Below are 15,225 nucleotides of genomic sequence, written 5' to 3'. Positions count from 1 at the left end.
CTAACTCACAGCTTCCTGCCTGTGCCCAGCACCCAGCTTCAGCTGTTCTCAGCTCAAGGCCAGTCTGGGTCCATCTGCACCACCCCCACCCAGCACCACCTTCACCCAACACCACCCACACCCAGCGCCACCTTCACCCAACACCACCCCCACCCAGCACCACCCCCACCCAGCGCCACCCACACCCAGCGCCCACCCACACCCAGCCCCACCCACACCCAGCGCCCACCCACACCCAGCGCCACCTTCACCCAACACCACCCCAACCCAGCACCACCCACACCCAGCGCCCACCCACACCCAGCGCCCACCCACACCCAGCGCCACCTTCACCCAACACCACCCACACCCAGCGCCCACCCACACCCAGCGCCCACCCACACCCAGCGCCCACCCACACCCAGCGCCCACCCCCCAGATTATGTTGGAAGCCCATCCGGATACCATGTAGTTTTATTTGTCAGAATTCCCATGTGCATCTCTAGGTCATCGACAGTCCACTTTGAAACCTGACGACAGTACTGTTATCACACCCACTCTCATAAAAACGTTTTGTACAGAAACCAGTTTTATGCGTTGCTTCCCCGAGGGCAGCTGCGATCATGCTCTAGGTCTGCCTGTTTCTCCGGCCTGGCCCCGCGCATGGGCAGCCACCGGATGAGCAAGTAGGAAAGCCGCTCTGCACACCAGCAGCATCAGCTGCAGGGGTGCTAACACTGGGACAGGCATGGTGGGGGGGAGGGGGAGGTTGCCTCCCGGTGAGGACTCCTGGGCAGGACCCCTCTGCAGGGGCTGACCTGCGGCCGCCCCACTCCAGAGAGGATGCTCTTGCTCCGGGTGACAGGGACTCCTGCAAACCCACCCCAACATCTCAGGCAAAACACCGTCTCTCCCTTGAGCTTCCAGACTTAGAAAGTAGTTATGTAAACAGCGCTGTCCCAGAAGCCCCCGCACCTCCGTGGGCCTCCCCGAGGGCTCCGCGGTCCCCCTGGCTGGAGCAGGGAGGAGGAGATGCGTGGCAGGTTGGTCAGGCTCAGATGTGAAAATGAAGTCACTGCTAGAAATACAGGGCCAGGGGCAGGGACAGGCTCTGCCACATGCTGAGTCCTGGCCCCCAGGGAGCGGCTCCTCTGGTTCAGCCCACGGAAGCGCTGAGCCGGGCAGGCCGGCGTGGCCATGAGCGCCCCCACCCCCCGCCCACTGCCTGAGGACCACTGCTCCGGTCAGCCTGCTGGGCCGCCGCTGCCGCTGCCCTCTCGGGCCCCTTCTTCCCCACCCCCTTCCATGTCGTCCACATCCTCCCCGAGTGGCAGCCGTGGGACACTCCTCCTCCTCCATCCCCTGCATCCCCTCTAGAGACTGCTGGGCACTAGGTCCAACCTAGTGCTGTAGGAGCCTGCCCGTTGCTCCCGATCCTCCCTGACAGCCGCCAGGAATCTCCCAGGACCCGCTGCCGGACAGTCCCTGATTAGCTACGTTCCTCTGCCCAGCGATTCCGTCTTCGGATCGCCGCCCTCCGCCAAGTAGTTCTGCGTATTTCCACCACAGCCTGATGGCCGCCGGCCTTTGGTTCAGGGCTGTCGCTAATAAGGTTTTGACTTTTCCTTGTGTCACTGGGTTTTCAAGACAAACGGTGGCTGAAGGGTAAGGGTCTGTGCATTTGCTCCTGGAGCTTGTAAACGTTGGCCATTCCCCTTGCTTCCCGGAGCCGCTGGAGGCTAAGTAACATCCATGAGGCCTCCCAGCAGGCCGGGCCCCGAGGTGCCAGGTATGGCCTCCGCAGTGGGTTATTGCCTCCGGGACTGCGCCCTGTTCCTTAAGTAGCAGCCCTGGAGCCCGAGTCCTGTCCGACTGCACACGTTTTAATAGCACCTTGCGCAGTCAGCGTTGGGAGCAGAAGGGCCACCTTATGCAGCCGTGGTGCATGTTTTAAACAGTGATGCGGGCAAAGCGCTGAGCACGGAGCCCAGCGCCTGGGGAGCAGCCGGTGTTAGGGTGTCGCTGCCCCCGGCGTCTCCGCTGGTGGTCACTGTCCCCTCCTCTCCCGCCAGTACTGCATCTGGACGGACGGGCTGAACGCGCTGCTGGGGAAGGAAATGCTGAGCGACCTGACGCGGAACGACCTGGACACGCTGCTCAGCATGGAGATCAAGCTCCGCCTGCTGGACCTGGAGAACATCCAGATCCCCGACGCGCCCCCGCCCATCCCCAAGGAGCCCAGCAACTATGACTTTGTCTATGACTGCAACTGAGGCGCCGGCCCGAGCCCCCCCACAACTGGAAACCGCGGCCAGCAGGGGAGAAGAGGGAGCGCAGGCCACGCCTTGGGATCCGGTGCAAAGGGAAGCGCGGCCCTCACCTCCTCCGGCCTCACCTGCCGTCTTTCTGCCCCCGCCTGGCATCTAGCTCACTGCCCTGATCGTGTTTCTAGACGCCATTGCTTTAGGTCACCTCCCGTTGCTGCAGCCTATGGTGGGACAAGAGCAGTCCCGCCACCAGTCAGAGAGCCAAAGGGCCCCTCCGTCCGCACCCCAGCAGGCACGGCCTCCCCTCCTGGCGTCTGAGAGCCAGCAGCTCCTGACTGCCCCCAGCCAGCCCGCCAGACCAAGGGAGGGCCCCACGCAAGGCTTGTGTCTGGAAGAAACAGCCCAGCTACTTGAGAAGACCCAACACCGCCTCCTCATCCCCTTCTCCAGAGTCAGCTCACACCGCCCATTCTGTATGAATTGAAATCTGCTTTCGAATCCGCTCCCTCCTCCAGCCCAGCCTTTGCCTTGCCCTCTTCCCCCTCTTCCTCTTTGGTCCCAAGAGCAGCAGCTGCCTCCTCATCCTAGTTCCCACCGGCCTTGGGTCCCCAGACACAGTCCCTAGGGCCCAGGCCCACTCCATGTCTGCACTGTGACCTTGACAGCCTCCTTTCCTCACCAGCTAGTCTTGGGTCTCCTGCCCCTGCCCCAGCCGCACCTGCCTTCTTCGTGTCCACACGCCCTCCCAGCTCCTTAGCTGAAAGCACAAAAGGTGAAGTCAGTTGTCATGCTCCATCTCTAACAGCCACGACCCACAGGCCCCTGCGACCCACAGGCCTCTGTGACAGACAGCTACTGCTTGTGTGTCTGGTGTCACTTTCTCCCGGGGGGGCGGGTCCTGCTGCCACACAAGTTCCACATGATGGTCGAGGTGTCGGACATCAAGTTTACATCACTGTAGTTATTACAGGTGTTGACAATTTGCAAGGGTTTGGGTTGGCTGGTTGTTGTTTTTGTTTTGTTTTGCTTTGTTTTTGTACAAAAGAGTCTAACATTTTTTTGCCAAACAGATATATATTTAATGAAAAGAAGAGATACATAAATGTGTGTACTTTCCAGTCTTTTTAATTATTTTCATCCTAGACATCTCCCTGAGAATAACATTCCCTTAAACATGCTGTGGAATAAAAATAATTGTGATGAGTTGGGGAGCTGGCGTGTTGATGTGGTGACTTATGTTCTTGCTATTCAATTGTCAGGGTTGCCTGGGAGCCCATCAGAAATGCAGCCCCTTTGGCCCCACCCAGACCCTCAGAATCGGGGGATTCCTGTGCATATTCACTCCAAGGAGCACTGGCTTAGGGGCCTGGGGAGCACCGCTCGGTCACCATAGGGTCTGAGCGTCAGTAAAGGGTGTTCCTTCTAGGAGGACCATCTCAACTCAGAGAACGTCAGACTCACTGTGTGAAAATGTGACCCGTTCATTTCACCCTGTGGCCTCCTGCCCGTGGCGCTCTCTCACCCCACCTCCCCTGTGGGAGTGCTGGATGTTGAACAACTGAGCCAGACCCTGGGTGTTACCTGGAAACCCAGGATCAGTGGTCCAACCTACAGGAGAAGAGCCAAACGTGGAAACTGAGTCAACATGCAAGAGTCAGGCACCACCCACAGGCACATGGGAGCAAGGTCGGAGCTGAGGGTACTCCCTGTAGCACCGGGAATGATGGGAAATTTCTGTAACTGGCTTTTATTGGGGTCCCTGTGTGGTCCTGGCTGCCACGGCCTGACCAGCTGGTGGCGGGCAGGGAGCTCAATGTCCCCGTTCATGATATCATTTCCCTCCCCAGGAGGCTGGCAGTCTTACCCATTTCACAGATGAGAAGTTCAAAGCTCGGAGAATTCAGGTTGCTCTCCAAGGTCACACCATGAGGAAGGAGTGGGACCGGGGCCTGAGTAGACCTTCCTCTGACCTGGGCAACACTGACTCAAAAGGCCCGTTAGTGGTGGCCCTCCGCCTCTGATACTTAAGCTAATCATCTCTGTGATCCCGGCTTGGTCTTCACATGTGGATCCAGGGGAGCAGGCCATCACATGTTGCTAGTGGATTCCATCATCTCCAAAAACGTTATGCGTCTCAGCCCTGTGGCTGTGCCCTGCACCCAGCCTTCTCGGGGTCCTCAGTCCCTGCCATGGCCCTGCCCAGGCCTCACCTGCTGGGCTCACACCTGAGCCAGTCTCCTTGGCTTTTCCACCCGGGATCCCTAGGCCTCATCCAGGTCACCAGGTCTAAGAAAACTCTGCCCTCCAAGTGCCCTGCAAACCTGATTTATTTCCCTGGAGTCCTCCAGCTTTTCGTGGTCTGTCTTCCTGTATATTTTCTCTTCGTTAACAGAAGCGCATGCCTAGAACTTGGGAGGCGATGCTCCAAGTGTAACAAAGCCACCCCCTCACCTCAGCGGGTGCCATTGTGTCATCAACAGCTTCCTGGAGCCGGGCCAGCCCCGTGGACCTGCCTGTGGGCGGTACTGCTGCTCACCACACTAGCCCGCTACACGCTGGGTCCCAGAGCAAGTGCCCGAGGCAGATCGCCTCTGAGAACAGGGCCCGTCTGTCATTCCTTCTGCCTGCTATGGGGCTATGTCATGCACCTACTGGGAGTAGACTGAGGAGAAATAAACAGGCCTACGTGCGATTTCATTTGGCTCAAGTCATTTCAAAAGCAACCAAGAATCCATCCATCCCCAAATACAGTCATCACTGGAGCTGTTCCCCAGATGCGTCCCTCAGCTGGGGCCGCTGGGCACGTCTATCTGAGCGGCAGCTTGCCAACGTCTCGCTTAAAATGCACGGAGGAGAAATCCTCAGAGTGTGCGATTCAGGCAGACGTGCCCAGATGGCTCTTTAAACTATCCTTTAGATAATGCGTATTGCTTTGTTTCTCAGTTTATAAAATACTCATAGAATATGTGGGAAATTCAGACACATGTGTACATTCAGAAAATGTTCTCTAATTAAGATAACCATCATTAATATTTTAATGTCTTCTTCTCCCAGGCATTTCTGATAGATAGGTAGATGGATAGGTAGATGGATAGATACATAGATAGATGCAGATGATAAATAGATGTAGGTGAGAGATGTCTAGATATTATGTAGTTGAGAATATACTGTATATGACATGTATTTGTCTCACCAAATGAATGGAACCAGCCAGGGAAAAGGAGTCTATTCGCAGACTCACCCTCAGGGTAGCCAGGTTTCTTTGGGAGTCTCAGCCAGTGATTCTGTTTAGCGTCTAGTGTTTGGCATCTTATTTCATGAGGCCGCTCTCCATGACTTCCGGAGAAGTCCCCTGGCCCGTCACACAGCCGGGTACCTCTTTGAGTACGTTTCTCTGTGTCCATGTTAGTCGATGAGAAAGATAAAAAACTTAAGTAAATCCCATGTATCCAATGGGGAAAACCTGAAGGCAATACTTCAAGTGAAAGAAAAAGAAAGAGACCTTGCAGGATTTCAGGATGCCAGGATGTCAGGATGTCAGGATGTCAGGATGTCAGGATGCCAGGATGTCAGGGGAATGTTAAGAGCCCATCTTGGCGACCTGAGAGCAAAGGCAGATGGGCCAAGCCCAGCTGAACGGAGACCTGGCTTCCCTCCCCCTGTGATGAGAGCGCTCCCTCTGCGTGTGTTCCCAGCCCTCCTTGACCCCCTTATGAGAAAGGGAGGCGTAAAGGCCCATTCCTCACCTTCAAAGCACTCAGGTGAGAACAAAAGCCTCTGGGGCTGGGGCTGGGGGCTGGGGCTCTTAGCCTTGTCACTACTGACGTAGGGCCGGTAAGTGGAGGCCTGTCCTGTGCTTTGTGACATGTTGAGCACAATCCCCGTACTCTGCCCATTAGAGTCCAGTAGTGCCTGTCCCCTACCCCATCCCAGGCAAGTTGTGACAATCAGACATGTCTCCAATCCTCTCAGTTGAGAATCACTGAACTGGAGATATAGGGGATGGGAACAGAGGGGTGGGAGTCTGCCTGCTGGCATCAAACACAACGGCCCATATCCTTAAGCAATTCAGCAGCCGTGTCCCTAGGGACGTGGAGGCTAAGGGCACCCGTAGCCATTTGGGTTTGGGAAGAAGAAAGGAAACAAAAACGGATTCGCAGGTTTTATCTTAAACATCTCGATGGTCTTTCAATGTGGGCCTGCTTCCCTCCTGCTGCAAGGGAGGAAACAGGCTCCGAGAGGGAAGCTGGCCCAGGAGCACAGGGCCGCCGCACAGCGGGCTCCCCACCCCACAAGCCTATCCAGCCACCAGACGGGAGCTCCCGGCGCTGGGGAAGGCACATGGCATGCACCTGCACGTGTGACTGCTCACTCGGAAAGCTGGAGCGTGCGGAGGCGGGCCTGAACGGACAGGCGGCCGCGACCCCAAAACCCGCGCGGTTCCACGGGGAAGATATTCACCCTTCGAATGACTTGGTCAGCAAAAATGTCGCTGGAGTGTTTTGTCTCTTGATTGGGCTCTGCAATTAAAGCTGCTTTTGATGCCGGCACGTTTGGGCTAATTTTAAACCTGATTGCCGTCAGCATGACATCCGCTCGGAGCTGTTTTCAAACCAGCGGCAGCGATTTTCCTAGGGATGTGAGTTGTCAGAGTTTGTGGCCAGAAGTCCCTGCGGCCACATCTTCCTCTCCCTCCCCTGTGGGCACCTCCAGACACGGTCAGGTCCCCGCAGGTGCATCTCCGAGCGCCTCCGTGCTGGGAAGCCTGGTAGCCTCTGGGAGCCCCGCAGAGCCACGCTGTCTGAGTGCCGGCCTGAATCAGACCTCGGTGGAAGGTTGGGCCTCTAATCAGACCAGCAAGAGAAAGGCTCTGGGCCACGTCCTGTGGTCCCTCGACTTGAATCCTCTGCGTTAACAGCAGTAACATGTGCTCTCTATCTCTCTCCCTTCCTCTCTGTAAAAAATCAATAAAATATATTAAAAAAACAAACAAACAAACAAAAAAAGCCGAAACCGGTTTGGCTCAGTGGATGGAGCGTCGGCCTGCGGACTGAAAGGTCCCAGGTTCGATTCCGGTCAAGGGCATGTACCTGGGTTGCGGGCACATCCCCAGTAGGAGATGTGCAGGAGGCAGCTGATCGATGTTTCTCTCTCACCAATGTTTCTAACTATCTCTCTCCCTTCCTCTCTGTAAAAAAATCAATAAAATATATTAAAAAACAGCAGTAACATGTGACCTGGGCAGCCTGGGCTCCGCTGTGGAGGGGCTGAGGCTGAGAGGGTTTGACACGGGTTATTAAAAGGCCTCTTGGCCCAAAGCCTTCCACTGTCTCTCAGACCTTCCCATCTTCCTTTGAATAAAACACATGTTAAGCAAGACAGGAGCTCTAAAGACCATTTCTCCAGACCCTGTTCAGCCAGGGGAGAAGCAGACAGGCTACTGTGTTGTTGAACACTGCTGCAGAAGGTGGCACCATGCCAAGGAAAGCGGCCCCACGGCCCATCAGACAGGCCCCGTGCCAAGGCGCTCACTGGGTGGCACCTGCGTGGATGGGCCCAGCGCTGGCCATCCTTTCTCTGCCTCTCAGTTTTCCCAGATCCTCTCCATCCTCCGCCTCTGAGGGAGTAAACATGTCTATAAATGACCGTCTCCATGAACTCCCAGCACCAACACTACATAAAGCCCTCATGTCCGGGCCCTGGCTGTTCGCCGCAGACCCGTCTCACTCAGAGAGGGGGCTGGGACGTGCAGGGGTGAGGAGATGGAAGAGAGGTTTGGGAGGTAGGACAGGCAGCCCCCATCCTTTCTAAAAGCTTCTCGGTGGGTGCACACATGAGCCCGGGTGGAGAACCGCTACGTGGAGGCAGTTGGGGGGAAGAAGTCGGCCAATCTCCAGTGTCATCAGGAGTTAAATAATGGAGGTGGCTTTACGTCCTCATTAACCCCTCAGCCTTTGAAAGCTACTGGATCTCAGTGGAAGAACCTCTGGACCCAGTCTCACAAACAGGCCTTAGACTCAGCTTCCTTCTCATTAGTCATTTGTCCTCTCTGAGCCTCGGGCTCTTCTTCTGTTAAGCAAGATGGTTGGACTAGATGTGCTCTGAGTGCCTTTTGTGTTATTAAACATACTTCATATCGCTTTATCGCGGACAAGTGTTAAACACCTGCTGTTAAGCGGAGTATTGGCCTCTGATTTCCACTGGGAAAATAAAATCAAATCTGGTTCAGCTGCATATCAGTGTACACACTTTGTAGAGGTGGCGTCCATGTCTCCATTCCCACACTGACTCCTTAGCCCTCAGCGTAGTGTCTGGCACACAAGGGCACTCAAAAGCATTTGTTGACCATCTGATTACTCTTCACGCGAAGAACATTCCAGTGCAGATTAACCTGCCCCTCTCCCATCTAGGCCAGTAGGAAATCAGAGGCCACTAACAAAAATGGGATCTGATATTTTTAAAAGAGCTGGTTTTGCTCAGTGGATAGAGCGTCGGCCTGGGACTGAGGAGTCCAGATTCAATTCTGGTCAAGGGCACATGCCCGGGGGTACAGGCTTGATCCCCAGTAGGGGGCCTGCAGAAGGCAGCCAATCAATGATTCTCTCTCATCACTGATGTTTCTATGTCTCTCTCCCACTCCCTTCCTCTCTGAAATCAATAAAAAATATACTTTTAAAACAACAATAAAATAAATAAAAACCGTAAAGTTCTGGTTTTTTCCTCCTACCAGCTGGAAGGGTGGGAATTTAGTTCATTCTCTGAACTTCAGTGCTCTCATCTATAAAATGGGGGTGTACTACTCCCCTAGGGAACAAACAGTGTGAATAGGGAATATAAATAAATTCCATAGCATGGTGGTTGGCAGTAAGTAGCAAATTATTTATGTAGATATACTTACTTGGCCTTATCACTGAAATTAAAAAACAACAACAAACTCTTGGTGGCCATGAGGAGGCCTATGTCTAACTTTGGCAGGAGAATTACGGTATTGTTAACTAAAGGCAGGAAAGATCCCCTTCTTAAGGTATTAATGTTTAATGCTGTTAACATTTGAAATCAAAAGTAAGTTCCATCTAGCCCTGGCCAGTGTGGCTTAGTTGGTTGAGCATCGTTCCATACACCAAGAGGTTGTTAGTTGGACTCCTCGTCAGGGCACATGCCTGGGTTATGGGCTCTATCCCCAGTAGGGGGCGTGCAGGAGGCAACTGAGGGGCGAGGTCCCAGTTTCTCTTCCTTTCCACTTAGCCTCTATGTGTTTACAGCACAGGGATCAAACACTTTGGCAGAGAATTCACTGGTGCGAATGAGTGAGGATGTGCTTGTTTTAACACTCCAACTACTTTCATTGTCTCTCCCTCCCTCTCCCTCTCTTTCTAAAATCAATAAAAACATTATATATATATATATATATATATATATATATATATATATATATATATTTAAAAAGGTCTCAGCCAATCCCATGGAAAGCTCTAGAATTAAAATGCCTCTTTAGATTCATCCTGAAGTGGGTTCAGGCCTTGGAACCCCCACATTGAACAGTCCCGAGGTGCGAACTGACCCTAGTGGGGAGCTCCCTTTGGTGGAGGCAGTGCCTGGAGAGGACCCCCAGGGTGAGCCCTCAGCACCCACACTCCCTGTGTAAAAACACTGAAGTTATGATGAATTGGTACCTCTGGGAAGTGAGATAGGGTGGCAGGGGCAAATATCCCTTTGTAAACCATGAACATGCTACATTTCTAACAATTTTAACAGCGATTTTAAAAATATTACACATCATTTTGGGTGTCGTCTTACGCGCTGTCGGAATCTCTTTTGACTCTAGGGTGGAAAGTAGAACAAGTTACAGGAACACAGCCTGTAAACACTGACGCTGTCTCCTGCCCATTAAGACAACTGGAATTCCATGGAGTGCCACCCCAGGAAGGCTGCCTGCTCTGGCCCCACCCTGTTCCTCTTCAAAGATTGGGGGCCAATCAAGAGGGGCGAGGTGTCCCAGTTTCTCTTCCTTTCCACTTAGCCTCGACGCGTCTGCAGCCCAGGGATCAAACACTTTGGCAGAGAATTCACTGGTGCGAATGAGCGAGGCTGTGCTTGTTTTAACACTCCAACTACTTTCATTGTCCTACTTCCCAGCGCTTATGCACACCGCCCCAAGCCAACTCTGGAGACATTGCCAGGTCAAAGCTCCCCAACCGATGTTAACCGGCCAAGGCTAAGACCTTATCAGTGTTGTCTCCAGGGACATTAGCCGGGGTCAGCCCTGAGCAACTGGGTTAAGAGGACCGGAGAGGACAGAAGGGGAGGAGACAGAGGCACCTGCAGCAAATGCTTGCTGGGCCACGTGGATTAGTGCCTTGGGCGCATGGGGCTTGGTATTTATGACATCCCATTATCGACATTTCTCTATTCTCTAGGGGGGGAAGGGAAGGGAATGACGGGGTGGGCCGATCGATTCCCTCAGACTCTGCGCCCAGAATCAGTGTTGTTCTTCCCTTATTAGTAAGTGTCTCGACCTCTTTAGGATAGATTCCTAGAAACAGGCAATCTAGGTCAAAGGGTGCGAGCAATGTTGTGATTCCTGTCCATTCATTAGGTCACCTTTGGCTTTTCCCCACTGGACGTCCTATTATAGATGAATGTTCTATAACTGCATGTGTTTACAGGCACATGAATAACAAACTGTTAGAAATAGCCGGGTTTAATGCACTTTCCCCCCACCCTGTCGGTCTCTGTCACGGCCCGTCTGGGGGAGTACACAGGCAGGTTGAGAGACATTCTGAATGGAAGCAAGATCAAAAGGACAAATCCCAGCACACGATCTGCTAACACCCAGCAGAGATCCACACAAAAGCTTCCATGTCTGTCAGCCGTTAAGGAAACTGGTCCAGGGTTGCCTCTCGACCTAACATTCCCTGTTGTATCTCTAATTACTTTCCAACTTGCACATCAATCCTCCTTTGTGGCAACAATTAGCTTTGACTCATTAATCTTTGTTTTGTTTAAATATAAACCACACTCTCCCCATTTATAAAGGCAGAGCGTAGTTTCTGATAATACGTGGATAGACCAGGCAGGAGAAAGGAAATTTCTGGGAAGGGCGGCTCAGCGATGTCCCAGTAGATTTCTCCCTCCATCTGAACCCTTCTCGAAGATGCCAAGTGCACTTCCCATTACCAATCTGGTGACACTTGGCGCATCACTACAATTGATGTCACAGGGAGTCTAGGGGGCAAGAAGGAGAGATCAGCCAGATTTTTAATGGCATCGCCCTGTCGCATGAAGCAGAAGGACTGTACACAGCTTGTGGCGGTTTGTGTAATCCCGGCCTTTGTCTGAGAAGGGAGTGGGGAGGTCACGTAGGTCCACCAATCATGTTTATATCCTGCAGCTATATGGTGACAGGACCTTCCAGAGAGGTTGTTAAAGATGTCGCTGGGTTGAAATTAAGCGGCTTAGTGTTAATTCCTGAGAGAGCAGGATGCCGTGTATAGGAGTCATTGGTGTCATAAAATTCCTCAGGGTTTACCTGAAAATCAAATATGTAACCAATATGTTTGTTTGTGTGTCTATGTATGTCTGTGTGTTTTATGTTGCTTGTATGCTTGTGTGTTTGTGTGTATCTAAGGGTGTTGTGTATGTGCATGTGTGCTTATGTGCAAATGTGAATCAGGGTTCAAGGACTCCTAACAAGGGATTTGTCTTAGCCAGCCAAGCCCTACGAAAAATAGAACTCTCCACTTAGAGCAGTGGTTCTCAACCTTCTGGACCTTTAAATGCAGTTCCGCATGTTGTGACCCAACCATAAAATTATTTTCGTTGCTACTTCATAACTGTAATGTGGCTACTGTTATGAATCATCATGTAAATATCTGATATACAGGATGGTCTTAGGCAACCCCTGTGAAAGGGTCGTTCGACTGCCAAAGGGGTCACAACCCACAGGTTGAGAGCCGCTGACTTAGAGGATAAAAAGGAGTAAGGCCGGGCTGGTGTTGCTCAGTGGTTGAGTGTCAACCCAGGAACCAAGAGGTTTCTGGTTCAATTACCGGACAGGGCACAGGCCCCTGGTTTCAGGCTCAATCCCCAGTAGAAGGCATGCAAGAGGCAGCCTATTCATGATTCTCTCTGAGATGTTTCTAACTCTGAAATCAATAACAATTTATTTAAAAAATATATATTTTTTAAAAACAGATTATTCCCATTATTAATTTTGACTTTGAACGAGTCACTGCAACATGAAGAGGTTGAGCAGATTCACCCATTTCCATGTGTACCAATCCCTCTAGGACAGGGGTGGGCAAACTTTTTGACTCAAGGGCCACAATGGGTTCTTAAACTGGACCGGAGGCCCGGAACAAAAGCATGGATGGAGTGTTTGTGTGAACTAATATAAATTCAAAGTAAACATCATTACATAAAAGGGTACGGTCTTTTTTTTTTTTTTTTAGTTTTATTCATTTCAAAAGGGGCCGGATCCAGCCCGCGGGCCGTAGTTTGCCCACGGCTGCTCTAGGAGCAGAAGGTGCAAAGGGAAATATTCATAGAGGATCCCAGCCCAGAGAAAGGACATCTATCCCACTGATGAGGTTACGACGTAGTAAATGCACCCATAAATGTGCCAGCCGACACCCCAGCGACTGGGCTGCCTTCCCGTCTGTGTGTCTGGGAAGCCGGGCCTGCATGGAGGCAACAGATAATTCAGGCTGATGCTTTTATCACTTGGGATCTTTAAGTCATGATTCTTGGGAGACACGCGTGTGCCGCTCTGCTGAGCACAGATGATCACCAGGCGCCCCGAGAGAAGCCAGGCCCTGCCTCTCTGCTGTGCGCAGCAGCAGCGTTGGCGAAAGCCAGGCCACGGCGCTGACTGCATTTCAAGCTCTGCTTCGCCCTCCTGTCGCCACGGCTGCTGGAAAGGCCACCAGCTTCCTGCCCCTGCCCGGGACCTGAGCTCCCTGGAGCTGGTGCCGCCGCGGTGTCTCCATTTCTGCGCTTCCTTGGCTCACCTGCCATTGTCAGGCTCCGCCTTTCAGAACAGCATTAGCTGGTTAAGTGAGATACTGGCCCTTCCGGCTTGAACTCTGGCTCCAGTGAGTGGTCGCCCCCCACCCCCGCCCCGAAAGCTGCCTCGGAGCATAACTGAGGGACAGGCGGGAGGTCTGGGTCCAAGGGCCAGTGAGAGGCAGGCCACGCCGCAGAGCAAAGAAACCTCAGCCGTGGGGACAGAGGAAGCTCGGGTCTCATCACCCAGAAGCCTGAGCCCCCGCGATCTGATCTTGGCTGACACGGCGGGGCCGAGAGCCAGGGAGCCGAGGAGCCCCGTTCCTGCGGCTGCTGTGCGGGCACAGTCCTGGCTGCCGGGCCTGGCAGGTGCGGGCATCACTGGCCCCCGCATTCGAGGTGAGGATGCGACCATACGTGGCTTGTTTCTCAGTTTAAAATAGGGTTTGTCTACTTTCTTGTTTAAATCTGTATAGTTGTTTTTAGGGGCCACAAAGTCCTTGGCGAAGCTGTGGAGCATCCGACTCCCAGTTCACAGGTGGGATCACGCGCACACCCATGCGCCCCGGTGCGTTTTCTACACAAACCGCACGTCAATGACGTCCTGCAGCCCACGTACCACCCCCCCCCCCCCGGCTTTCCAGTCGATCCCACCCATTACCCCAGTTTGCGGATGAGGAAATTGAGGTCCTGAGGAATTCAATGTCGTGTCCAAGTTCACACAGAGTCAGAACCGGAACCAGAAGGTACTCCAATTCCCAAGCCTTACACATGCATTACAAAACACCGATTATATAAGGTGGCGACGGACCTAGCCTACCGTGCGACATGATACACTTGCACTACTCCCGTCCGCCTGCTTGGCCTCCGAATGGAGGGCAGCGGGAGAGCTTAAGAAGCAATGGACTGAACGGCCTCCAAAATCACGGAGGGATTGGGGGGACGGGGCACAAGCCCGTTCCCTGCCCGCAGCCTGCATCAGGCAGCTCCGAATGAAGAAGCCTGCTCTGGGACTTCTGGTCTAGAACTTCCATCAGAGCTCTCCCTCCTTGAGCAGGCCCTGCCTCCCTCTCTCCCTCCTGCTCGCTCCCGCTATACTGCCGACTGCACCCAGCGCCTCCAGCTTCTCATTAAGGCCCGGGAAGCGAGCGCAGTGTGTGAACCCCCTCAAACAGCTCATTAAATTCTTTGCTTTTGTTCCTGCCTCCCGTCCCTGTGTCCCCTGTCCTCACTTGTGCCTTTTCTTTAAAGCCAACAAAGAGCCTAGGAAACTCCCTCATGTGGATTCCACATTTCAGTTGTGAGTTTTGCTCCAGGGCGTGATTATAAGAAGGCGTGCCCGGCTCTCTGCGTCTGGCTTTCCGGAGCAGGCCATTCTGCGGAGCAGCGAGCAGAAGCGAAGGCAGCGAACCCCACTGGAAGGGTGACCGGTGACCCACACAGAAAGGACGAATGGCCTCGAGGCTGTGCCTGCCACCAGATCGGCTTGCAAACCCAAACAAAGCTCAGTGAGGCGCACACACTGGGCCTAACGTCTGGGACACAGCGATTGTTAAAACCATATCTGTTGAGTACACAATTCTCATCCCACCTCCCCACCCCTTGCCATTCATTCATTCTCTGCTCTCCATCCTCTTCTGCCAGGCCCTGCCCTGCCCCCTGGGGACAACACCCCCGCCCCCTCCTCACTTTCTTGCTGGGTAGCTGCCCATTGGCTACAGGATAGGGGGTTGGAAGGTAGAAAGAGAAACCTACCTCTTCCCACTCGCCTCTCCTGAGCGTGGCTTCTGGTACGGCTGTGCCTGCATGAGGTCAGCTCCCGTGGGATGGCCTCTCCTCCGTGGCACCAACGCTCACTGGGTTCCAGCGATATTATCCCCTCCTCTTGCCCCTTTAGGTCCCCAGCAGGAGGAGGACACGTACGTGGGGGTTGTTGCCTCCCATACTTGCTCCCATGAAAACGAATGAATGCAGG

At 53.4% G+C, this 15,225-nt stretch overlaps 1 protein-coding gene across 4 annotated transcripts in view; it reads left to right on the top strand.

The window, feature by feature from the left end:
• ELMO1 (engulfment and cell motility 1) overlaps nucleotides 1-3,449 on the top strand; it is a 392,644-nt gene extending 389,195 nt beyond the window's left edge. For all 4 annotated transcript variants that reach the window (XM_081102184.1, XM_081102182.1, XM_081102183.1 and 1 more), the window contains one exon: nucleotides 2,052-3,449. In XM_081102184.1, the coding sequence (XP_080958310.1) occupies nucleotides 2,052-2,252 (201 nt within the window). In that variant the 3' untranslated portion in view covers nucleotides 2,253-3,449. The remainder of the gene's footprint in view (nucleotides 1-2,051) is intronic.
• The last annotated feature ends 11,776 nt before the right edge of the window (nucleotides 3,450-15,225 follow it).

Source organism: Myotis nattereri, assembly GCF_964212035.1.
Source record: "Myotis nattereri genome assembly, chromosome: 11".
In the NCBI taxonomy this organism is placed as follows: domain Eukaryota; kingdom Metazoa; phylum Chordata; class Mammalia; order Chiroptera; family Vespertilionidae; genus Myotis; species Myotis nattereri.
This window is presented reverse-complemented; position numbering and strand designations above follow the sequence as displayed.